Source organism: Podarcis melisellensis (assembly GCF_964234715.1).
Source record: "Podarcis melisellensis genome assembly, chromosome: 7".
NCBI lineage: Eukaryota > Metazoa > Chordata > Lepidosauria > Squamata > Lacertidae > Podarcis > Podarcis melisellensis.
This window is the reverse complement of record NC_138539.1, coordinates 7,362,956-7,388,048: the sequence shown is the minus strand read 5'-3', so window position 1 is coordinate 7,388,048 and position 25,093 is coordinate 7,362,956. Positions and strand designations below refer to the sequence as shown.

Genomic DNA, 25,093 nt, shown 5'->3' with positions numbered 1-25,093 from the left:
TCTAATCCAACTTGGATGGTCATTCCCAGAGGGTGTTGCTTGAGAAATGCTTTTCAGACCCGTACAATTTGGGATTCCATGAGGCTCAAGCCTTTCCCCCACTTTGTTTAACGTCTACGTGAAACCACTGTGGGGATACCTGGAGGTTTGGAGTCTACCTATTTCAGACTTGTTAATTCCAACAGACCTCTGATTGGAATTGTGTTGTAAGTATATCAAACCTATGGCTGCTGAGTGTCAAATGCCAGCAGAATTTCAAGTGAGAGGAAATTAGAAAGCTGGGCTGCCACCATCACAAAAAATAAGCATCGTTATCCAATTTAAAGATCCTGACAGATATTTCAGATTGTAGTATCTGCTATTTGTGGGTGAGGGGATAAACCATATTGTTGATTCTGTGCTCTGATACGCACACCCAAAATGCATGCAGATACAAAAAAATGCCAGTTACAGAGAGTACTTTAGGTTTAAGAGTTTGTGTTTTTCAACAACTTTCCTTGATATGACATTTGTTGCACATGCTTCATTATCAGCTTTCAAACACAGGAAATATCTCACCAATTACTATGCTCATTTCTGCTCACATAGTTGCTGTGATCAAATCTCTTCATTTTGCTGTGAAGGACATTTTTATTGTTATTATTATTATTATTATTATTATTATTATTATCTTCAGTAAAGGAGGGGTCAGGAAACTTGTCAGGAAAATGTTTCACCTGTGGAAGTACCTTTGCCTAAGGAAAAACCAACATCAGGACACGATCCTCTCAAATGGTCACCATTGCCATCCTAAGAGAATGGGGGAGGTGTTCATGGTGTGTTCCAGTACCTCTTTTTCTAGAAAAATAGCACTGGGTATCGGGGACGCCCTGCTCACCCTCCTGTTCATGGAGACGCAGGTCAATTCTGTGTCCAGGGCAACTGTCTACCAGCCCTATGTGGCTGAGCCCCTACCTGTCCACAGACTGTCTTGACAGAGTGGTGCATGCTTTGGTTATCTCCCATTTGGACTATTGCAATGCCCTATTGCAATGTGCACTTGGACTATTGCAATGTGGGGCTTGGACTATTGCAATGTGCACTTGGACTATTGCAATGTGCACTTGGACTATTGCAATGTGGGGCTACCTTTGAAGGTGACTCAGAAACTACAACCAATCCAGAATGAAGCAAATAGACTCGTGACTCGGAGTGACCTCCAGAACCATATAACACCAGTCCTAAAGGATTGACATTGGCTCCCAGTATATTTCCAAGCACAATTCAAACTATTATCAAATTAGCCACTAAAACAATCTACCTACCAATTCCATTGGTTTGAATTCTGTGTCTGCTCTTTTCTTCCTTTTCTAACGCCTACTTCCTATGTAGTTTGTTATCTAGAACTATTTCAAAATCTTCTGGTGCTTCAGTTTCCTCTGTTGATTTCTGCTTACTTTTGTTTCTGACTAGCTCAGCAGCAGCTGTTCCGGCTATAACTCTAGCTTGGGTTTCTTGGGGGACCAGTACATTTCATGGGCTATTCCATGATGGATGATTACGAGGTAAGTACTCTTAAACAAAAGCTCCCTTTTAATTGCTTCCCCATTTGCTTTTACATGATGCTGATTTAGGTGCCTGTTTGCTGATACTGTGGCAATTTCTCTCTGCATGCTTTCATGAGTTAGGCTTGAGATTGAATTTAAGATGTATAGCAGCTTGTAAAAGAGAAAACAGATAGGCTGGCTGTTCATTTCAGCTATTTCCACTACCAAACATTGTAAAAACAAACAACCTTGTCATAACCATTAACCAAATGAGGTTAAAGGGGGAAGAAGAAGAAGAAGAAGAAGAAGAAGAAGAAGAAGAAGAAGAAGAAGAAGAAGAAGAAGAAGAAGAAGAAGAAGAAGAGTAGTAGTTTGGATTTGATATCCCGCCTTTCACTCCCCTTCAGGAGTCTCAAAGCGGCTAACATTCTCCTTTCCCTTCCTCCCCCACAACAAACACTCTGTGAGGTGAGTGGGGCTGAGAGACTTCAAAGAAGTGTGACTAGCCCAAGGTCACCCAGCAGATGCATGTGGAGGAGCAGAGATGCGAACCCGGTTCCCCCGATTACAAGACTACCGCTCTTAACCACTACACCACACTGGCATGCAAAGCTAATGTGTAATAGAAATATATATTTCTAGATACATAGAATCAAAGAGTTTTAGAGTTGGAAAGGACCCTGGGGCAATCTGTTCTCTTCTCTCTCTCCTCTCAGTCTTCAGGTGCCCAGAACTGGACACAGGACTCCATGTTTGATCAGACCAAGGTAAGATATTGCGGTTCTATTACTTCCCTTGTTTGGGACACTACAGTTCTGTAGTCTAGAATAACTTTTTTTGCTGCTACATCACACGGTTGACTCGTAAAGCCTTTGGTCTACTACAGGCTTCCTCAATCTCAACCCTCCAGATGTTTTGAGACTACAATTCCCACCATCCCTGACCACTGGTCCTGCTAGCTAGGGATCATGGGAGTTGTAGGCCAAAAACATCTGGAGGGCCGAGGTTGAGGAAGCCTGGTCTACTAAGACCCCTAGATCCTTTTCGCATGTACTACTGGCAAGTCAGGTGTTCTCCAACTTATATTTATGCAGTTGATTGTTTCTGCCTGACATTGTACCTATTCCAATTCATTTGTTGGTTCTCCAATCTGTGAAGTTCATCTTAAATTCATCATACATACACCATGCTGTTATACAATGTTCAACAATGTTATACTCTCCTTAACTGGGTTGTAATTGTGATTTTATTTAGATATCAGGAAATTTTTCTAGCATTCAATATAAAGAAGGTGTATTTTTACTTGGGTAAGTGCATTTTTAAAATAATTTCATGTTCAGTTAAAGCACTGTATCCATTCACTTCACTTAAAGTGAAGTGAATGGATACAGTGAATGTAGGTGTGACAAAGCATCTTATGTGTGTCACACCTACATAAGAGAATGTAGGTGTGACAAAGCATAAGTGATTAATGCGGAACAATATCTTATAGAGTTTTCATAACAATAGCCAGAGATTTCCATTTTGGATTCTCTCAATTTCTCATGTTTCCAGTTCTGCAGAATTTTGATTTTTTTTTAAAAAAAATGACTTCCTCGTGTATTTTAAAAAATATTTTAATGTAACTTAGAAGAAAGTTACATTTGTGAAAAGAAATCTATTAATATATTTTTTGTGCAGTTTTGAATAATAAGTACACTTTTGCAAGCAATTTCCCATAATACATGCATTTTTGTAGGAATTTCTTGGCTGGAGAACTGCGTCACAAAATGCAGATAAGTGTGAATTTCAAATAAAAAATGTGCTGTTGGTTCAGGAAGTTCAAATTAGATAGTTTCTAATTAAAATGCAAAGACATTCAAATCTATCCGCCATCTCTAGTTCTTCGATTAGCAAAACCATCATAGCAACAATCTCAGCTTGATCCAACAATCCCTTGTTAAAGAAAAAGGTTTAGCCCTTTGTCACAAAAAGTGGAGGGAAATAAATACCACTGATAGACTCGCTCCCCTTCCCTTTATTTAAAATTTCCTGGATTAAAGAAAATGATTGGGGCCGTTGTTACTAAAAATGGAGGGGAGCACCACAGGGAAGTACTTCCCCTTTTCTGAGAATCATTTCCTAACTCATAATCATAGATTCATAGAATTTTAGAGTTGGAAGGGTCACAAGGGTCATCTAGTCCAACCCCCGGGAATGCAGGAATCTCAGGTAAAGCATCCATGACAGATGGCCATCCAACCTCTGCCTAAAAGCCTCCAATGAAGGGGAGTTCATAATCTCCTGAGGGAGTCTGTTCCACTGCCAAATGGCTCTAATTGTCAGAAAGTTTTTTTTCGAATGTTTAGTCAGAATCTCCTTGAACTTGAAGCCATTGGTTTGAGTCCTACTCTCTTCCATGTCACAGCCCTTAAGATATTTAAAGATGGCTATCATATCACCTCTCAGTCTCCTCTTTTACAGGCTAAACATACCTTCAACTTCTCTTCATAAGAATTGGTTTCCCAATCCTTGATCATCTTGGTTGCCCTCCTCTGCACATGTTCAAGCCTGTCAAAATCCTTCTTAAATTGGGGTGCCCAGAACTGGACAAAATACAGTGGTACCTCTGGTTACATACGCTTCAGGTTACAGACTCCGCTAACCCAGAAATAGTACTTCAGATTAAGAACTTTGCTTCAGGATTAGAACAGAAATTGTGCTCTGGTGGCGCAGCAGCAGCAGGAGGCCCCATTAGCTAATGTGGTGCTTCAGGTTAAGAACAGTTTCAGGTTAAGAATGGACCTCCAGAATGAATTAAGTACTTAACCCGAGATACCACTGTATTCCAGTTGTGGTCCGACCAAGACAGAATAGAGTGGTGCTATTACTTCCCTCAATTTGGACACTATACTTCCATTGATGCAGCCTAGAATAGTGTTAGCTATTTCCTAACTTGCTATTGAACCGCAACATTTCACCTACTTTGTGTCAATATTTACTCAATAGTTGTACAAATGGAAAAGCTACCAGACAGTTTACTTTGAAGATTCCAGGAAAATGTGTAATGCCATAGCTGCACAGGTATTGATCTAGACAAGAAGAAAGTGGTATTATCTCTTTGCTGCTTAGATTGATCACTTTAGAGTTAATGAAGGTGAACCTAGACATCATATCAGGTACTGAAATCCTTTTATCTCTTTCAGGGAATTATATTTTGAGGAAATACGTGATAGAAATGTAATCCAAAGCATTGCCAACAGCATAATTATCATCATCTGCATGTTTGGCTTCCTGGGGAATGGAATGGTCATCCGGCTTCTGGGCTTCCACATTAAGAGGAATCCTTTCACCACCTACATTCTGAACCTCTCCATCGCTGACTTTGGTGTCCTTACAGTTCTCCTGACTGTTATTTTGCCTGTTGTAACTTTCTATGAGAAATCTCATGTTGCTGTTTTGATTAGAAAAGTATTATTTGAACTATTTTTCTTCACGTATTCTGTGGGCCAGTTTCTACTGACCGCCATCAGCATCGACAGGTCTGTGGCTGTCCTCTTCCCACTTTGGCATCGATGCCACCGACCGGCACGTTTATCCACCATTATCTGTGCCCTGATATGGACCCTCTCTTTCCTGCTCTCAGGCATTCACCTTACTCTCCTACTGACTCAGAGCTTTCCAAACTCTAACCTAGTGTACCAGCTTATTGTAAATGCCCTCATTTGCACTCCTCTGATGATCACCTCCACTCTGGTACTGGCCCTCAAAGTCTGCTGCAAATCAGAGCAGAAGCAACGCGGGAAGCTGCTCACCACCATTTTGCTTGCACTTCTTTTCTTCCTCATCTTTGCTTTCCCACTAAATGCCATTTACACTGCCATCTATTTTAATGAGAAGAATATGATTCTAATGGAAGTTGGTTTTGTGTGTGCCTCTCTGAATAGTAGTGTCAACCCGCTGATCTATTTCCTAGTTGGGAGGAGACAGAAGAAGGGCCAGTCCAGGGTCTCCATGAAAGCTGCACTCCAGAGGATTTTCAAGGATGAGGAAGAATCAGCATCCAAAACTGAAAACTCGGTTATGATAGCAACTTAATGCCATAAGGCACGACTGGCCAATTCTTTATTATCATAAGCACAATAATGTACAGAGGGTAGTCTGTGGTGTGAAAGACTTCTTTTAATGCTTTTCTATCTAGGAAATTTAAACTAGGAGTTTTGTATTGTAATACTTGCTGTGGATAGAGTAAGACTGTGGAGATGGGCCTGTGGGACTGTGGAGACTTCTTCACCCCTATATTTTTTGAAGGGTTGGGCTAAAGGTTCTCTCCCCTAAACCTCCCTACACCATAATGTTGATTGGCGTTTCAGCCTTTCAGAAAGTACAGAAGTAGACTGAACAAAGCACACAACTCCAAGCTAGACAGCAGTGGGACATGACCACAGTCCCTTGCTCACGCTGACTGCAGTGGCTGTGAACCGCCTTGATATCTAAAAGTATAGGGTGGTATACTAATTTAATGCAGAATGAAATAATTATAATAATTGCATGTATCTTATAGTGTTCTTTTTTGTTTCTCTGTTGTTCTTTTTCATTTCTCCATTGCTCACTTGCATTTCATTTCTGTATTCTTTTCATTCTTATATCACAGAGTTTTATCTTAATCATTTCTCAGCTGCAATTTAAATAAATCTTTCAATTTTATTGTACTTTGCATCTGACTCCAGTTCTTTCTGAACAGCACACAACAACTCACTATTGAAGGTCAGAGTCCATCACATTTTCACTGCATGGGTATACTCATGTGTAGGCAACTTGTTATAGCAGCTTCCATCCATTTAGCAGAGTTTCTGGGAAGCAGTAGTCAGCAATTGAAGCTACCCTTTGAGAAGAAACACAGACACTGTAATACTCAGTCAAGTGAATTATTTCTTGGCTGGTCATAAACACTTCACGGTAGCACTATTTACAATCATTATAGCAATACCTGTAATGGAATACTTAAGCTTCAGTCCTTCTTTCTTTTAAGCAATGATGGAGGCAGACACAATCTATCGGCAGTCATGAAGCAGCAGTTTGGTCAGTCGTCTAGTTCTCCTTTTATTGGCACTTCCAGCTGAAGCTGTGTATGCTCAGAGTGCCTCTCCCACTTATATATGACTGTAATGGAATCTTCTCCCTGTTTGTGGATGAATGACTCCCTAACACTCACTGCAGCAAGCTGTTTTCAGGCCACCCCATCCCGCATATCACTAACAGCCTATATGACAAGATTTGTCAGATCTTACAGTGCAGTGGACCTCTTGCTGAACCAGGAGCAGAGCCACGTTGAGCAATGTTGCTGTAGTCCATCGATTCCAAATTTGCTAATTCCAACAGGCCTTGGATTAGAATGATGCTGTATGTATATCAAACCCAGGGCTGCTGAGTGTTAACCACTATCTCCAAAAGTCAATGGAAAAAATCTGTTTTAGCTTATATCTAACTAACATCAGTGCAGGGAGCAGCAGAATTTCAAGTGGCTGGGCCACCATCATCACACAAAAAACCACAAGTGTCATTATCCAGATAAAAGACCCAGCCAGAGATTTCAGATTGTAATACAGTGGTAACTTAGTTTACAAACACCTCGGGTTACAAATATTTCAGGTTACAGACTCCACTAACCAGGAAGTAGTACCTCGGGTTAAGAACTTTATATCAGGATGAGAACAGAAATCACGCGGCAGCAGCACAGTGGCAGCAGTAGGCCCCATTAGCTAAAGTGGTACCTCAGGTTAAGAACAATTTCAGGTTAAGAATGGTTTCAGATTAAGAACGGATCTCCAGAACGAATTAAGTTCGTAACCAGAGGTACCACTGTATCTACTATTTGTGAGGGGGATAAACCATATTGTTGATTCTGCACTCCGATACACACCCCAAAACACATGCAGTTACAAGACAAGTGCTCTGGACAACACAGTGCTAGTTTTTGAAGACATTTGGTCATGGCAACTATGCACAGAAATCAGCAGATTAACTGGTGAGATACTTCCTGTGGGTGAAAGCTGATAATGAAACATATGTAACAAACTTCATATCAAGGAAACTTCTTGAAAAACACAAGCTCTTGCAGAAACTGAATCTTCAGTAAAAAAGGAGAGGGGGGCTTCCTCAAGGGAAAATCTCTCAGCAAAATGAGGAAGAACCTTTGCAAAAGAAAAATCAACAACATCACACCATCTTTAAGACTTGATGTATAAAACTCAAAATATCGCTTAGATGTTTTGTATGAAAGAACTACCCCAACATTTTCTTCGAATGTTCATTTCAGATAAAATTTGATGGAATTCCTACACCTGGACTTGCCACTATGAACACTCCTCTACTTGCCTCTGAACATATATCATACGTAGCAAGTGGCTAATCAATCAAACCAGTTAGCCAGAGTCATACTTGGAGCCAAGGGGATTAGAGATGATAGACCACCTCATATCCCATGGGTTACTTATCCATGAGGAAGGAAAGGGTTATAGCCAGATGGGGAGGTGGTATGGCCCCAGGCACACAATTTTGAAGGAGACAGTGCTAAAACCACTCCTTAAGAAACCTTCCCTGGATTTGGAAAACCTAACTGACTACCAGCCAGTTGCTAATCTCCCTTTTCTGAGCAATGTTCTGGAATGAGTGGTCACAGACCAGATCCAGGCACTTTTGGAAGAAACTGATTTTCTGGATCCATTTCAATTGGGGTTTAGGCCCGGTTTTGGCACAGAAACTACTCTGGTTGCCTTGTTTGATGACCTCTGTTGAGACAGAGACAAAGGAAACATGTCCCTGTTAATTCTTCTCAACCTCTCAGTGGCTTTTGATACCATTGAGCAGGTTATCTTTCTGAAGTGACTGTCCAAATTAGGAGTGGGTGGTACCTCTTTGTGGTGGTTCCACTCCTACTTGGATGGTCATTCCCAGAGGGTGTTGCTTGGGAAATGCTTTTCAGACCCGTACAATGTGGGGTTCCATGAGGCTCAAGCCTATCCCCCACATTATTTAACATGTACATGAAACCACTGTGGGGATATCTGGAGGTTTGGAGTCCACCTATTCCAAACTTGTTAATTCCAACAGACCTCTGATTGGAATTGTGCTGTAAGTATATCAAACCTATGGCTGCTGAGTGACAAACACCAGCAGAATTTCAAGTGGGAGGAAATTAGAAAGCTGGACTGCCACCATCACAAAAAATAAGCATCATTATCCAATTTAAAGATCTAGACAGATATTTCAGATTGTAGTATCTGCTATTTGTGGGTGAGGGGATAATAACTGCTCCCCACATAAAACGGGGGGCGACCTTTGTGTGGACACCCGCAGCCCCTGGACCTGGAGCGGCTCCATCAGCATAGGCTTGGCTTTGCCTTCCCTCAGGTGGGATACCTGGAGGTCTCCACCTACCCCAGTCAGCTGTCCAATCCCACCTGGGAGAAGCGTTGCCAAGGAGATCAGGCCAGGTAGGGGAGGAATTACCTGCCCACACAATAGAGGGAGGATCTTACCTGAGAATCCTCACTTGGTTCCAGAGCTTCTCCCACCCTACCCACCCTCAGTTAATGCCTTATTTTGCAGGTTAACTTTTCTTACAGGTATGTGGGCGGTATCAGGCCTTGGGCGGAATCCTTTTGTCCATCTTCCTCTTTGCAGCGGTAATAACAGGGTTCCCCGTTAAAGGGGTTTCTGAAGGGAGGCTTTGACCGTATGCCGAAAGGTCGTCATTGCTTTCCCCTGCAGTGGTGGTGTAACGGAGGGGGGCTATCTCTGCTTGAACATATGTTCTCCAGCCGGCCCATCCCCCCCACACACACACTGGATAACCCTGATGCTCCCAAGGTCTCCGGCTGGGGACTGGGGAGGGAGAACGCCCAATGCCTGAGCCAAGGTCTACCCACATTTGAAATTTAATAAAGTTGTGGCAAATTTAATCTCATAGCACGTTGTCTTGAGTCGTTATTCCACATGACGGGGGGGACTGCTCGGGATCTGGGGACTCCGCCTGTCCATGCAAACCATATTGTTGATTCTGTGCTCTGATATGCACGCCCAAAAGGCATGCAGATACAAAAAAAAAAATCCCTTCACAGCAAAATGAAGAGATTTGATCACACAACTATGTGAGCAGAAATGAGCATAGTAATTGGTGAGATATTTCCTGTGGTTGAAAGCTGATAATGAAGCATGTGCAACAAATGTCATATCAAGGAAAGTTGTTGAAAAACACAAACTCTTGCAGAAACTAAATATAGTAATAGCCACCCAGAGTGGCTGAGAAAACCCAGCCAGATAGGCGGGGTATAAATAATAAATTATTATTAAACTATTATTATTATTATTATTATTATTATTATTATTATTATTATTATTATTTTCAGTAAAGGAGGGGTCAGGAAACTTGTCAGGAAAATGTTTCACCTGTGGAAATACCTTTGCCTAAGGAAAAATCAACATCAGGACACGATCCTCTCAAATGGTTGCCATTGCCATTCTAAGAGAATGGGGGAGGTGTTCATGGTGTGTTCCAGTACCTCTTTTTCTAGAAAAATAGCACTGGGTATCGGGGACCCCCTGCTCACCCTCCTGTTCATGGAGACGCAGGTCAATTCTGTGTCCAGAGCAACTGTCTACCAGCCCTATGTGGCTGAGCCTCTACCTGCCCACAGACTGTCTTGCCAGAGTGGTGCATACTTTGGTTATCTCCCACTTGGACTATTGCAATGTCCTCTATGTGGGGCTACCTTTGAAGATATCTCAGAAACTACAACCAATCCAGAATGAAGCAAATAGACTGGTGACTCGGAATGACCTCCAGAACCATATAACACCAGTCCTAAAGGATTGACATTGGCTCCCAGTATATTTCCAATCACAATTCAAAGTATTATCTAATCAAATTAGCCACTAAAACAATCTACCTACCAATTCCATGGGTTTGAATTCTGTGTCTGATTCCCCCCCCCCCTTCTCTAACGCCTACTTCCTATGAAGTTTGTTATCCAGATCTAGTTCAAAATCTTCTGGTTCTTCAGTTTCCTCTTTTGATTTCTGCTTCCTTTTGTTGCTGACTAGCTCATCAGCAGCTGTTCCGGCTATAACTCTAGCTTGGGTTTCTTGGGGGACGAGTACATTTTACATCCCATGATGGGTGATTGTGAGGTAAGCACTCTTAAACAAAAGCTCCCTTTTAATTGCTTCCCGATTTGCTTTTACATGATGCTGATTTAGGTGCCTGTTTGCTGATACTGTGGCAATTTCTCTTTGCATGCTTTCATGAGTTAGGCTTGAGACTGAATTTAAGATGTATAGCAGCTTGTAAAAGAGAAAACAGATAGGCTGGCTGTTCATTTCAGCTATTTCCACTACCAAACATTGTAAAAAGAAACAAACAACCTTGTCATAACCATTAACCAAATGGTGTTAAGGGGGTAAGCGTGCAAAGCTAATGTGTAATAGAAATATGTATTTCTAGATACATAGAATCAAAGAGTTTTAGAGTTGGAAAGGACCCTGTGGGTTATCTGTTCTCCTCTCTCTCTCCTCTCAGTCTTATCTGCTGCAGGCAGGTGCCCAGAACTGGACACAGCACTTCGTGTTTGATGTGACCAAGGTAAGATATTGTGGTTCTGTTACTTCCCTTGTTTGGGACACTATAGTTCTGTAGTCTAGAATAGCTTTTTTTGCTGCTACATCACACGGTTGACTCGTGAAGCTTTTGGCCTACTACAGGCTTCCTCCACATCAACCCCCCAGATGTTTTGAGACTACAGTTCCCATAATCCCTGACCACTGGTCCTGTTAGCTAGGGATCATGGGAGTTGTATGCCAAAAACATCTGGAGGGCTGAGGTTGAGGAAACATGGTCTACTAAGACCCCTAGCTCCTTTTCACATGTACTACTGGCAAGTCAGGTGTTATCTGTCTTATATTTATGCAGTTGGTTGTTTCTGCCTGACATTGGTACCTATTCCAATTCATTTGTTGGTTCTCCAATCTGTGAAGATCTTAAATGCATCATACATAGACCATGCTGTTATACAATGTTCAGCAATGTTATTTGTTGAAAAATGATATTTGATTTGTGAAATTGCAAAGTATTTTTTAAATTAAACTACCGGTACATTGTTTTTGCATTATCCTCCCTCCCCTTGACCTCTTTGCTCATTTGGTCAGTTGTTATTAACATCTATTCTCTTAAACCCCAAGTACCCTTGTAACTGGGTTGTATTTGTGATTTTACTTAGACATCAGAAAATTTTTCTATCCCTTACATTGGCGTGGGGTAAGTGCATTTTTCAAATAATTTCATCTTCAGTATAAGCACTGTATCCATTCACTTCACTGTAAACCTGAGAATGTAGGTGTGACAAAGCACAAGTGATTAATATGGAAAAATATCTTATAGAACTTTCACAACAATAGACAGAGATTTCCATTTTGGATTCTCTCAGTTTCTCATGTTTCCAGTTCTTCACATTTCTGCATGTATTTTTAAAATATTTTAATGTAACTTAGAAGAAAGTTACATTTGTTAAAATAAATATATTTTGTGTGCAATTTTGAATAATGAGTACACTTTTGCAAGCAATTTCCCATAATACATGCATTTTTGTAGGAATTTCTTGGCTGGAGAACTGCATCACAAAATGCAGATAAGTGTGAATTTCAAAGAAAAAATGTGCTGTTGTTTTGTTAGGAAGTTCAAATTAGATAGCTTCTAAATAAAATGGAAAGAAATTCAAATCTATCCCCCATCTCCAGTTCTGTGACTAGCAAAACCATCATAGCAACAATCTCAACTTAATCAAACAATCTTGTGTTAAAGAAAAAGGTTTAGCCCTTTGTCACAACAAGTGGAGGGGAATAAATACCACTAATAGACTCGCTCCCCTTCCCTTTAATTAAAATTTCCTGTATTAAAAAAATGTTTGGGGCCGTTGTTACTAAAAATGGAGGGGAAGACCACAGGGAAGTACTTCCCCTTTTCTGAGAATCATTTCCTAACTCATAATCATAGATTCATAGAATTTGAGAGTTGGAAGGGTCACAAGGGTCATCTAGTCCAACCCCCGGCAATGCAGGAATCTCAGGTAAAGCATCCATGACAGATGACCATCCAACCTCTGCCTAAAAGCCTCCAATGAAGGGGAGTCCATAATCTCCTGAGGGAGTCTGTTCCACTGCCAAATGGCTCTAATTGTCAGAAAGTTTTTTTTCGAATGTTTAGTCAGAATCTCCTTGAACTTGAAGCCATTGGTTTGAGTCCTACTCTCTTCCATGTCACAGCCCTTAAGATATTTGGAGATGGCTATCATATCACCTCTCAGTCTCTTCTTTTCCAGGGTAAACATACCTTCAACTACTCCTCATAAGGCTTGGTTTCCTGACCCTTGATCATCTTGGTTGCCCTCCTCTGCACATGTTTCAGCCTGTCAAAATCCTTCTTAAATTGGGGTGCCCAGAATTGGACAAAATACAGTGGTACCTCAGGTTACATACGCTTTAGGTTACAGACTCCCCTAACCCAGAAATAGTACTTCAGATTAAGAACTTTGCTTCAGGATGAGAACAGAAATTGTGCTCTGGTGGCGCGGCAGCAGCAGGAGGCCCCATTAGCTAAAGTGGTGCTTCAGGTTAAGAACAGTTTCAGGTTAAGAACGGACCTCCAGAATGAATTAAGTACTTAGCCCGAGGTACCACTGTATTCCAGGTGTGGTCCGACCAAGACAGAATAGAGTGGTGCTATTACTTCCCTCAATCTGGCCACTTTACTTCCATTGATGCAGCCTAGAATAGTGTTAGCTATTTCCTAACTTGCTATTGAACCTCAACATTTCACCTACTTTGTGTCAATATTTACTCAATAGTTGTAAAAATGGAAAAGCTACCAGTCAGTTTACTCTGAAGATTCCAGGAAAATGTGTACTGCCATAGCTACACAGGTATTGATCTAGATAAGAAGAAAGTGGTATTATCTCTTTGCTGCTTTGATTGATCACTGATTGGGACATGCTGACATTAGAGTTAATGAAGGTGAACCTAGACATCATATCAGGTACTGAGATCTTTTTATCTCTTCCAGGAAAACATATATTGAGGAAATAGGTGATAAAGATATAACCCAAAGCATTGCTGACAGCATAATCATCATCATTTGTATGTTTGGCTTCCTGGGAAATGGAATGGTCATCTGGCTTCTGGGCTTCCACATTAAGAGGAATCCTTTCACCACCTACATCCTGAACCTCTCCATCGCTGACTTTGCTGTCCTTACAGTTCTCCTGACTATTATTTTGCCTGTTGTAACTTTCTATGAGAAATCCCATGTTGCTGTTTTGATTAGAAGAGTATTATTTGAACTATTTTTCTTCACATATTCTGTGGGCCAGTTTCTACTGACCGCCATCAGCATCGACAGGTCTGTGGCTGTCCTCTTCCCACTTTGGCATCGATGCCACCGACCAGCACGTTTATCCACCATTGTTTGTGGCCTGATATGGACCCTCTCTTTCCTGCTCTCAGGCATTCACCTTACTCTCCTACTGACTCAGAGCTTTCCAAACTCTAACCTAGTGTACCAGCTTATTGTAAATGCCCTCATTTGCACTCCTCTGATGGTCACCTCCACTCTGGTACTGGCCCTCAAAGTCTGCTGCAAATCAGAACAGAAGCAACGCGGGAAGCTGCTCACCACCATTTTGCTTGCACTTCTTTTCTTCCTCATCTTTGCTTTCCCACTAAATGCCATTTACACTGCCATCTATTTTAATGAGAAGAATATGATTCTAATGGAAGTTGGTTTTGTGTGTGCCTCTCTGAATAGTAGTGTCAACCCGCTGATCTATTTCCTAGTTGGGAGGAGACAGAAGAAGGGCCAGTCCAGGGTCTCCATGAAAGCTGCACTCCAGAGGATTTTCAAGGATGAGGAAGAATCAGCATCCAAAACTGAAAACTCGGTTATGATAGCAACTTAATGCCATAAGGCACGACTGGCCAATTCTTTATTATCATAAGCACAATAATGTACAGAGGGTAGTCTGTGGTGTGAAAGACTTCTTTTAATGCTTTTCTATCTAGGAAATTTAAACTAGGAGTTTTGTATTGTAACATTTGCTGTGGATAGAGTAAGACTGTGGAGATGGGCCTTGGACAGAAGGTCAGCTTGAGCGTAGACTTCTTCACCCATATATTTTTTGAAGGGTTGGGCTAAAGCTTCTCTCCCCTAAACCTCCCTACACCATAATGTTGATTGGCGTTTCAGCCTTTCAGAAAGTACAGAAGTAGACTGAACAAAGCACACAACTCCAAGCTAGACAGCAGTGGGACATGACCACAGTCCCTTGCTCACGCTGACTGCAGTGGCTGTGAACCGCCTTGATATCAAAAGGTATAGGGTGGTATACTAATTTAATGCAGAATGAAATAATTATAATAATTACAGGTATCTTATAGTGTTCTTTTTCGCTTCTCCATTGCTCACTTGCATTTCATTTATGTATTCTTTTCATTCTTATACCACAGAGTTTTATCTTAATCATTTCTCAGCTGCAATTTAAATAAATCTTTCAATTTTATTGTACTTTGCATCTGACTCCAGTCCTTACTGAACAGCACACAACAACTCACTATTGAAGGTCACAGTCCATCACATTTTTGCTGTGTGGTTATACTCATGTATAGGCAACTTGTTAGCAGCTTCCATCCATTTAGCAGAGTTTCTGGGAAGCAGTAGTCAACAATTGAAGCTACACTTTGAAAAGAAACACATACGCCGTAACACTCAGTCAAGTGAATTATTTCTTGACTGGTCAGGAATTATTTCTTGACTGAGCAGAGCCAGGTTGAGCTATGCTGGTGTAGCCTAAAGTCCACCTGTTCCAAATTTGCTAATTCCAACAGGCCTTGGATTAGAATGATGCTGTAAGTATGTCAAACCCAGGGTTGCTGAGTGTTAACCACTATCTCCAAAAGTCTATGGAAAAAATCTGTTTTTAGCGTATATCTAAGTGACATCAGTGCAGGGAGCAGCAGAATTTCAAGTGGCTGGGCCACTATCATATTACAAAAAACCACAAGTGCCATTATCCTGATTAAAGACTCAGCCAGAGATTTCAGATTGTAATACAGTGGTAACTTAGTTTACAAACACCTCAGGTTACAAACACTTCAGGTTACAGACTCCACTAACCTGGAAGTAGTACCTCGGGTTAAGAACTTTACCTCAGGATGAGAACAGAAATCACACGGTAGCAGCACAGTGGCAGCAGTAGGCCCCATTAGCTAAAGTGGTACCTCAGGTTAAGAACAGTTTCAGCTTAAGAACGGTTTCAGGTTAAGAACGGACCTCTAGAACTAATTAAGTTCGTAACCAGAGGTACCACTGTATCCACTATTTGTGAGGGGGATAAACCATATTGTTGATTTTGCACTCTGATACACACCCCAAAATACATGCAGTTACAAGACAAGTGCTCTGGACAACACAATGCTAGTTTTTGAAGACATTTGGTCATGGCAACTATGCACAGAAATCAGCAGATTAACTGGTGAGATACTTCCTGTGGGTGAAAGCTGATAATGAAGCATGTGGAACAAACTTCATATCAAGGAAATGTCTTGAAAAACACAAGCTCTTGCAGAAACTGAATCTTCAGTAAAAACGGAGAGGGGGGGCTTCCTCAAGGGAAAATCTCTCAGCAAAATGAGGAAGAACCTTTGCACAAGAAAAATCAACAACACCACACCATCTTTAAGACCTGATGTATAAAACTCAAAATATTGCTTAGATGTTTTGTATGAAAGGACTACCCCAACATTTTCTTCGAATGTTCATTTCAGATAAAATTTGATGGAATTCCTACACCTGGACTTGCCACCATGAACACTCCTCTACATGCCTCTGAACATATATCATACGTAGCAAGTGGCTAATCAATCAAACCAGTTAGCCAGAGTCATACTTGGAGCCAAGGGGATTAGAGATGATAGACCACCTCATATCCCATGAGTTACTTACTGTACTTTGTTATCCATGAGGAAGGAAAGGGTTATAGACAGATGGGGAGGTGGTATGGCCCCAGGCACACAATTTTGAGAGGGTGTGAACCAGGTGCCCCAGCACAGGTGCCATCTTTCATGGGGATTCCTGTTCTGCCCAGGCATGTTCTGGCAGGCCCTGTCCCCAGCTTCCTGTCCTTCCCTGCCTGCCGCCGGGGGTCTCCTCACTTGGCGCATCGTTGCGGAGGTTGAGTGAGGTGGGGAAGGGGCGACCCACAGCAGCACAGCCTGGCATCAAGCACAGTAAATATTAAAAGCTCAACTCTTCTTACTCTAACACCTACTTCCTGTGTTGATGCTGGAACAATACCAGGATGCGTTTCAAAAGTAGCTGGTGATTCAGTTTCCTCTTTCATTTTCCACTTAATTATTTTGCTAACTAGCTTATTATGTGTTGGAGGCTGTTCTAGCTACAACTCTAGCTTGGGTTTCTTGGGGGACCAGTACATTTTCTGGACTATCCCATGATGGATGATTACAAGGTAAGCGCTCCTAAACAAAGGCTCCCTTTTAATTGCTTCCCCATTTGCTTTTACATGATGCTGATTTAGGTGCCTGTTTGCTGATACTGTGGCAATTTCTCTCTGCATGTTTTCATGAGTTAGGGTGGGGCCTGACACTTATAGCAGCTTGTAGAAGAGAAATGGGGAGGTTGGCTGTCCAATTCAGCCGTTTACACTCCCAAACATTCTAAAACGCTAAAACCAAACAAGCAAGGAAGGTTAAGTATTCAAGGATAATGTGTAAACAAATATATATATTCCAGATACATAGAATCATAGAATTGTAGAGTTGGAAGGGACCCCAGAGGTCTTCTGGTCGAACCACCTGCAGTGTAGATTTTCATCCAACCTCCCATCAGATGTCAAAGAGATAAACAACTACCTGATATTTAGAAGACATCTGAAGGCAGCCCTGATCAGGGAAGTTTTTAATGTGTGACATTTTAATGTATTTTTAATTTTTGTTGGAAGCTGCCCAGAGTGGCTGGGGAAACCCAGCCAGCTGGGCGGGGTACAAATAATAAATTATTATTGTGTGGACAGGCGGAGTCCCCAGATCCCGAGCGGTCCCCCTGTCATGTGGAATAACAACTCAAGACAACGTGCTATGGGATTAAATTGGCCACAACTTTATTAAATTTCAAATGTGGGTAGACATTGGCTCAGGCATTGGGCGTTCTCCCTCCCCAGTCCCCAGCCGGGGACCTAGGGAGCATCAGGGTTATCCAGTGTGTGGGGGGGGATGGGCCGGCTCTGGAGAACATATGTTCAAGCAGAGATAGCCGCCCCCGTAATGCCGCCGCCGCAGGGGAGAGCAATGATGACCTTTCGGCGTATGGTCAAAGCCTCCCTTCAGAAACCCCTATAACGGGGAACCCTGGTATCACCGCCGCAAAGAGGAAGATGGACAAAAGGATTCCGCCCAAGGCCTGATACCACCAAAGTTGTGACGTTTTGCTACAGGAAAGGCGAAACCTGCCAATGGAGGGAAATTCCTTTCCGGCCCTTTCACAGCAACCTTAACGTAGCAGCGCCCGCATACCTGTGAAGAAAAGTTAACCTGCAAAACCTGTGAAGAAAAGTTAACCTGCAAAATAAGACATTAACTGAGGGTGGGTAGGGTGGGAGAAGCTCTGGAGCCAAGAGAGGATTCCCAGGTAAGATCCTCCCTCTATTGTGTGGGCAGGTAATCCCTCCCCTACCTGGCCTGGTCTCCTTGGCAACGCTTCCCCCAGGCGGGATTGGACAGCTGACTGAGGTAGGCAGAGACCTCCAGGTATCCCACCTGAGGGAAGGCAAAGCATTAAAATGTCACACATTAAAAACTTCCCTGATCAGGGCTGCCTTCAGATGTCTTCTAAATATCAGGTAGTTGTTTATCTCTTTGACATCTGATGGGAGGGCGTTCCACAGGGAAGGGGCCACTACCTGGTTCCCTGTAACCTCGCTTCTCACATTGAGGGAACCACCAGAAGGCCCTCGGCGCTGGACCTCAGTGTCCGGACAGAACGATGTGGGTAGAGACACTCCTTCAGGTATAACAGCTCTTCTTGTCAGAAAGTTCTTCCTGATAGTTAGTTGGAATCTCCTTTCTTGCAACTTGAATCCATTGGGTCATGTCCTGTCTCTGGAGCAGGAGAAAACAAGTTGGATCCATCATCCATGTAACAGCCCTTTAATATAACAAGGGCGCTGTACGAGATAACCCTTGGGGTCTCATCCAACTCTACAGTTCTATGATTCTGTTCTCCTCTCTCTCTTCTCTCAGTCTCCTCTGCCCCTGGCTAAACATGCCCAACTCCCTCACCTGTTCCTCATAAGGCTTGGTTTCCAGACCCCTGATTATCTTGTTCTCTCTCTCTCTCTCTCTCTCTCTCTCTCTCTCTCTCTCTCTCTCACACACACACACACACACACCCTGCACATATTCCAGCTTTTCAACATAATTCTTAAATTGTGGCACCCAGAACTCGACATAGTATTCCAGGTGTGGTTTGACCAAGGCAGAACAGAATGGAACTATGACTTCCCTTGATTAGGAACTATACAGTATATCTGTTGATGCAGCCTAGAAAGCAGTTGCTTTTTCCTGCTACACCACATGGCTGACGTGTGAAGCTTTTGGTCTACTAAGACCCCTAGATCCTTTTTAAATGTACTAGTGGAAAGACAGGTTTCTCTCATCTTATATATGTGCAACTGGTTTCTCCTACCTAAGTGTAGAACCTGAAACTGGTCCCTATTGAAATTCATTTTTTTGGGTCCAGTTCTACAATCTGTTAAGGTCATATTGAATGCACCATAAGAGTATCTCATGCACCGTGCTATTATATAATGTTCACCAATGTTACCTCCTTTGATTCAATACGTATATTTGGTTTGTGAAATTGCAACACATTTTATTAAAATTAAACTACCTTATATTTGCATTCTTTCTTTTCCTTGACCTCTTTGCTCAGTTGCTATAGACAACTAATCTGTTAAACAAAAAGTAGCCTCTGTAACTGGATTCTAATTGTAATTTTATTTTCTCTTACATAAATCCTCTTTTTCGAAAAAAAAGGAGAAGAATATATCTAGACGACTGTGGTAAGTGCACATAAAAAAGTCATATCATGTTCAGTATTAGCACTGTATACATTAACTTCAACACACCTAAGAATGAAGATGTGGTACAGCATATGTGATTAATAAAGGTAAAGGTAAAGGTACCCCTGCCCGTACGGGCCAGTCTTGACAGACTCTAGGATTGTGCGCCCATCTCACTCAAGAGGCCGGGGGCCAGCGCTGTCCGGAGACACTTCCGGGTTACGTGGCCAGCGTGACATCGCTGCTCTGGCGAGCCAGAGCCGCACACGGAAACGCCGTTTACCTTCCCGCTAGTAAGTGGTCCCTATTTATCTACTTGCACCCGGGGGTGCTTTCAAACTGCTAGGTTGGCAGGCACTGGGACCAAGCAACGGGAGCGCACCCCGCCGTGGGGATTCAAACCGCCGACCTTTCGATCGGCAAGCCCTAGGCGCTGAGGCTTTTACCCACAGCGTCACCCGCGTAATACAGGACCATAACTCCATCTTATAGTTTGCATAAGGGGGTGGAGATTTCCATTTTGGGTTCTCTCAGTTTCTCACATTTTGAATTCTCTACATTTCTGCAACAATTTGGATTAAAAAGAAATAACTTCATGTAATATTTAAAAATATGTTAGTGTGACTTTCTTTTTTTAAAAATGTAATGCTTGTGCTGTTTTGAAGAATGAACACACTTTAACAAGCATATTCCCATAAAACATGTATTTTTTGTAAACACTTTGGTTGGAGAACTGCATCCAAAAATGTGGGTAAATTTGAATTTCAAAGAAAATGTTGTTTTGCATATTGGCTCAGGAAGTTTAAATTAGATAATGTCTAAGTAAAATGCAAGGAGATTCAAATCCCCCCCCAATGACTAGTTCTGCAATTATGAAAAGCATCATTGCAACATTAAATCAGATTAATTTGATCATTCAGTTGGATTAACATAATCCAACAATGTTGGATTGAAGAAAAAATGGTGCTTTCTTTTTATTTGGAAATGTTTTTGAATTTGTAGTTTTCCAGGAAAACCTCTAGGAAAAATGTTTTCCCTGTTATGAGAATCATTTCCTAACTGATAATGTTGGGGTATGATATCGCCATGCTTTGAAACTCAAAGTTCCCTTATTTTGTGATAAGATATCAACTTATTTGTTTCAAAAATTGAAAAGCTATTGGCAGGATTTAAATAAACATTTACAACTTTATTAACAGAGAACAAGAAATATAATTAGTGATAACAGAACATTATGTATAAACAGCAGAATGTAACATTTGGTGTAATAAACCAGAAATGGAAGTTGGGGGAAGTCAACAGAGAGGGGGAAACTAGAAAATGGATGTTAAATGATGACATTGAATATTTCTTACAAGAAAAGAAAATCAGTAAAAAATATTTTTTTTAAAAAAATGAAAAGCTACCAACCAGCTTATTTTGAAGACTCACGGAAACTGTGCAGTGCCTTAGCTACACAGGTGTTGAACTAGACAAGAAGAAAATCAAATTATCTCTTTGCAAGTGGATAATCCTAACTTTTGATGATAGTTAATGCTATAGTTAGTGTATATCCAAAAAAGATTTCCTGTTATCTCTTCCAGGATAGAGAATGAAGAGCCAAATCACTCTTCTGGAGATTCAGATGATGGCTCAACTGTTTCATTGAAGTTAACCCAAAGCATTGCCAACAGTGCCTTTATCATCATCTGCATCTTTGGCTTCCTGGGAAATGGAATGGTCATCCGGCTTCTGGGCTTCCACATTAAGAGGAATCCTTTCACCACCTACATCCTGAACCTCTCCATCGCTGACTTTGGTGTCCTCGCAGCTCTCCTGACTATTATTTTGCCCGTTGTAACTTTCTATGAGAAATCTCATGTTGTTGTTTGGATTAGAAAAATATTATATGAACTATTTTTCTTCACGTATTCTGCGGGCCAGTTTCTACTGACCGCCATCAGCATCGACAGGTCTGTGGCTGTCCTCTTCCCACTTTGGCATCGATGCCACCGACCAGCACGTTTATCCACCATTATTTGTGCCCTGATATGGACCCTCTCTTTCCTGCTCTCAGGCATTCACCTTACTCTCCTACTGACTCAGAGCTTTCCAGACTCTAACCTAGTGTACCAGCTTATTGTAAATGCCCTCATTTGCACTCCTCTGATGGTCACCTCCACTCTGATACTGGCCCTCAAAGTCTGCTGCAAATCAGAGCAGAATCAACGCGGGAAGCTGCTCACCACCATTTTGCTTGCACTTCTTTTCTTCCTCATCTTTGCTTTCCCACTAAATGCCATTTACACTGCCATCTATTTTAATGAGAAGAATATGATTCTAATGGAAGTTGGTTTTGTGTGTGCCTCTCTGAATAGTAGTGTCAACCCACTGATCTATTTCCTAGTTGGGAGGAGACAGAAAAAGGGCCAGTCCAGGGTCTCCATGAAAGCTGCACTCCAGAGGATTTTCAAGGATGAGGAAGACTTTGTGGAACAGTCAGAGTCCAGAACTGAAAACTCAGTTTTAGAAGAGTCGAAGTCTGGAACTGAAAACTCAATTACGATGGCTCCCTTGAAGGCTTAAGACAAGAAATGTCAACTTCTGTATTACAGTGGTACCTCTGGTTACGAACTTAATTTGATCTGGAGGTCCATTCTTAAGCTGAAACCATTCTTATCCTGAGGCGCTCTTTCGCTAATGGGGCCTCCCGCTGCATGCACGCCTCCAGCGAGCGCTTTCCGTTCGCATCCTGGGGCAAAGTTCACAACCAGGAGCAGCTACTTCTGGGTTTGCAGAGTTCGTAACCTGAAGCATTCATAACCAGAAGCGTTTGTAACCAGAGGTACCACTGTACCATGATCAACATGATGTCTAGACAATAATCTGTTTTCTGAATGTCTTCTTGTAATGTCTTTCTTTCTATTGTCGAAAGCAGGAGTTCCACTTTAGGAGTTCTGCATTTTAATGTTTGCTTTGGAAAGAGCACTACTGTGAAGATGGAGCTTAGATGGAAAATATGTGTGAGCATAGATTTCTTCAACCCTATATTGTCCAGTGGGTTGGGCTTCTTTATCCATGAACAACTGCCATAATGTTTTTTGGAGTTACAGCCAACCCAGAAACAATTTAATTCACATTGCTTAAAACTGTGGATCTAGTAGACTTATTTTGAGTCTCATGATTCAAATTAATTAATTTTTTGTTGTATCTATTTCAACAATCCCAAAGTTTGAGAGTCTGTAGCATGAATGTTATAAAGATATGATGATCTGTTGTGGAACAACCCCATTGAAGAAGATAACAATGGTTACTCAGACCTTATTGCCAGTTGTAAAGGGGGCCCTATAGCAAACCAAGCTTCAGGGCCCCCAAAATGTAGATCCACCACTGATAGCCACCACCATAAATACAGCTCCTTGCTCTTGCTGACTGTGGTGGCAGCCGTGGGGCACATCAGGAACTTATTTCTTCTGGTCTCTTCCAGGGAAGAGTTTTTTATATGGAAATTGAGTTGCCAGCTTCCTTGACGTTAACCCTAAGCATTGTCAACAGTATCCCTATCATTATCTGCATGTTTGGCTTCCTGGGGAATGGAAAAGTCATCCACCTTCTTGGCTTCCACATTGAGAAGAATCCTTTCACCACCTGCATCCTGAACCTCTCCATAGCTGACTTTGGTGTCTTTACAGCTCTCCTCAGTATTATTTTGCCTGTTGTAACTCTCTGTGGGGAATTCCATTCTGTTCATGTGATTAAAATATTATTATTTGAACTATTTTTCTTCACATATTCTGTTGGCCAGCTTCTACTGACAGCCATCAGCATTGACATGTCTGTGGCTGTTCTCTTCCCACTTTGCCATCAGTGCTACAGTCCAACACATTTATCTACCATTATCAGTGCCCTGATATGGACCTTCTGTTTCCTTCTATCTGGAATTCACATTACCCTTTTTAAATGCTCCTATTGCTCCATTCCAGCGTCTGCCAATCTAGCAGTTCAAAAGCAAATAAATAAATAAATAGGTACCGCTGCAGCAAAAGGGTAAACAGCTTTTCTGTGGGCTCTGGCCCACATCACAGTGTTCTGTTATGGCACAAGAGGTTTAGTCATGCTGGGCACGTGACCCAGAAACTTGTCTGTGGACAAACAGCGGTTACCTCATCTTGCAAAGCAAGATGCAAAGCAAGATGAGCGCTGCACCCCATAGCCACCTTTGACTGGACTTAACCATCCAGGGGTCCTTCTACATATTGTCCAAAGAATGAGTTTTAGACTAGGAGTTCTGAGCTGAATTATTTCCTTTGGAAAGAGTAACCCTTTCCAAAGGAAACAGATTTATGCTTGAGCACGAACTTCTCCACCCCTATAAAATCTAAAGGGTTGTGCTAAATCTTTTCTCAATGCCTCCCCCATTATAATGTTGACCGGAGTTCTGGCCCATAGACAGCAGTGGGGCATCATGGCATGACATAGCCACCACCATAACTACAGCCCCTTGCTCATACTGCCTGAGGTGGCAGCCATGGGGCAGGCACAAGCTTGCTCTAGGCTAAACCACTTGCAGCTATATAGTGATCGGGCTCGATCCCAACTAGTGTTGACTATAGTGTCAGTTCAGAATCCACCAGATCCCTTTGTATCTCAGCTCATTTCTGTCTCCAGGAGCCTGGGAAGCCCTCTGGGATGTCTTTCTACCTACTATTATATTGCTAGGCAGAACAGGAAGCTCTTTGCCAATGGGAGGACTATAGGGTCACTCCTTGGGCAGAGGCCAGTGGACCAGAGGCTTGGAATGTGCTCCAAGAACCTCAATCTGAATTAAATCACTCAGTAGGAAGAATACAGAAGGCCATCAAAATGCAAGCAGAAGTTCCCCAATGGCAGACCTCTTCAGCACACAGAAGGTCCTAAGGAAGTTTATGGATGAGGCTCTAATCTATGATGCCTTGGCATGGAGTCTGCTTTAAACAGCTTTTATGCAGTGGTAGGTTGAGTGGTACAGCCTCTCACATAGATGCCACTAAAGTTCATGTGTTCTACTAAATATATGGCAGAACATTGGAGGCTATACACCACACCCCCTCAACAGTATTTATAGGAACTCAAACACTGAGATCCTGCTCTGTTCCAGTAACAAGAAGCCGAAAGCACCAGCCTGAAGATGACGAGTGAGACCTCGTCGAAACGTCGCCTAGACACCCCAACTTTTACACGGGAAGACACCCGAGGACACCAAAACCTGCATTCCTGTACCCGTGAAAATCTACGAAAGCATATATATATATATATATATATATATATTTGCTTTCGTAGATTTTCACGGGTACAGGAATGCAGGTTTTGGTGTCCTCGGGTGTCTTCCCGTGTAAAAGTTGGGGTGTCTAGGCGACGTTTCGACGAGGTCTCACTCGTCATCTTCAG

At 42.0% G+C, this 25,093-nt stretch overlaps 2 protein-coding genes across 5 annotated transcripts; both read left to right on the top strand.

Moving 5' to 3' along the window:
• The first annotated feature begins 1,377 nt into the window (after positions 1 to 1,377).
• Positions 1,378 to 23,441, top strand: LOC309374108 (mas-related G-protein coupled receptor member H-like). Of its 4 annotated transcripts, XM_081918949.1 has the most exons (4): positions 1,456 to 1,544; positions 2,243 to 2,293; positions 2,781 to 2,833; positions 4,712 to 6,217. In XM_081918949.1, the coding sequence occupies exons 1-4, from the start codon at positions 1,515 to 1,517 to the stop codon at positions 5,601 to 5,603; spliced, it is 1,026 nt and encodes a 341-aa protein (XP_081775075.1). In that variant the 5' UTR covers positions 1,456 to 1,514; the 3' UTR covers positions 5,604 to 6,217. The 4 variants fall into 4 exon arrangements, with proteins under 4 accessions (XP_081775074.1, XP_081775077.1, XP_081775075.1 ...); XM_081918948.1 differs by lacking the exons at positions 2,243 to 2,293; positions 2,781 to 2,833; positions 4,712 to 6,217 and adding exons at positions 19,662 to 19,687; positions 21,271 to 23,441 and having other exon boundaries at positions 1,378 to 1,544; XM_081918951.1 differs by lacking the exon at positions 2,781 to 2,833 and having other exon boundaries at positions 1,388 to 1,544.
• Positions 13,242 to 15,021, top strand: LOC309374144 (mas-related G-protein coupled receptor member H-like). The gene has a single exon (XM_081919009.1). The coding sequence runs from the start codon at positions 13,697 to 13,699 to the stop codon at positions 14,510 to 14,512; it is 816 nt and encodes a 271-aa protein (XP_081775135.1). The 5' UTR covers positions 13,242 to 13,696; the 3' UTR covers positions 14,513 to 15,021.
• Positions 23,442 to 25,093: the final 1,652 nt, after the last annotated feature.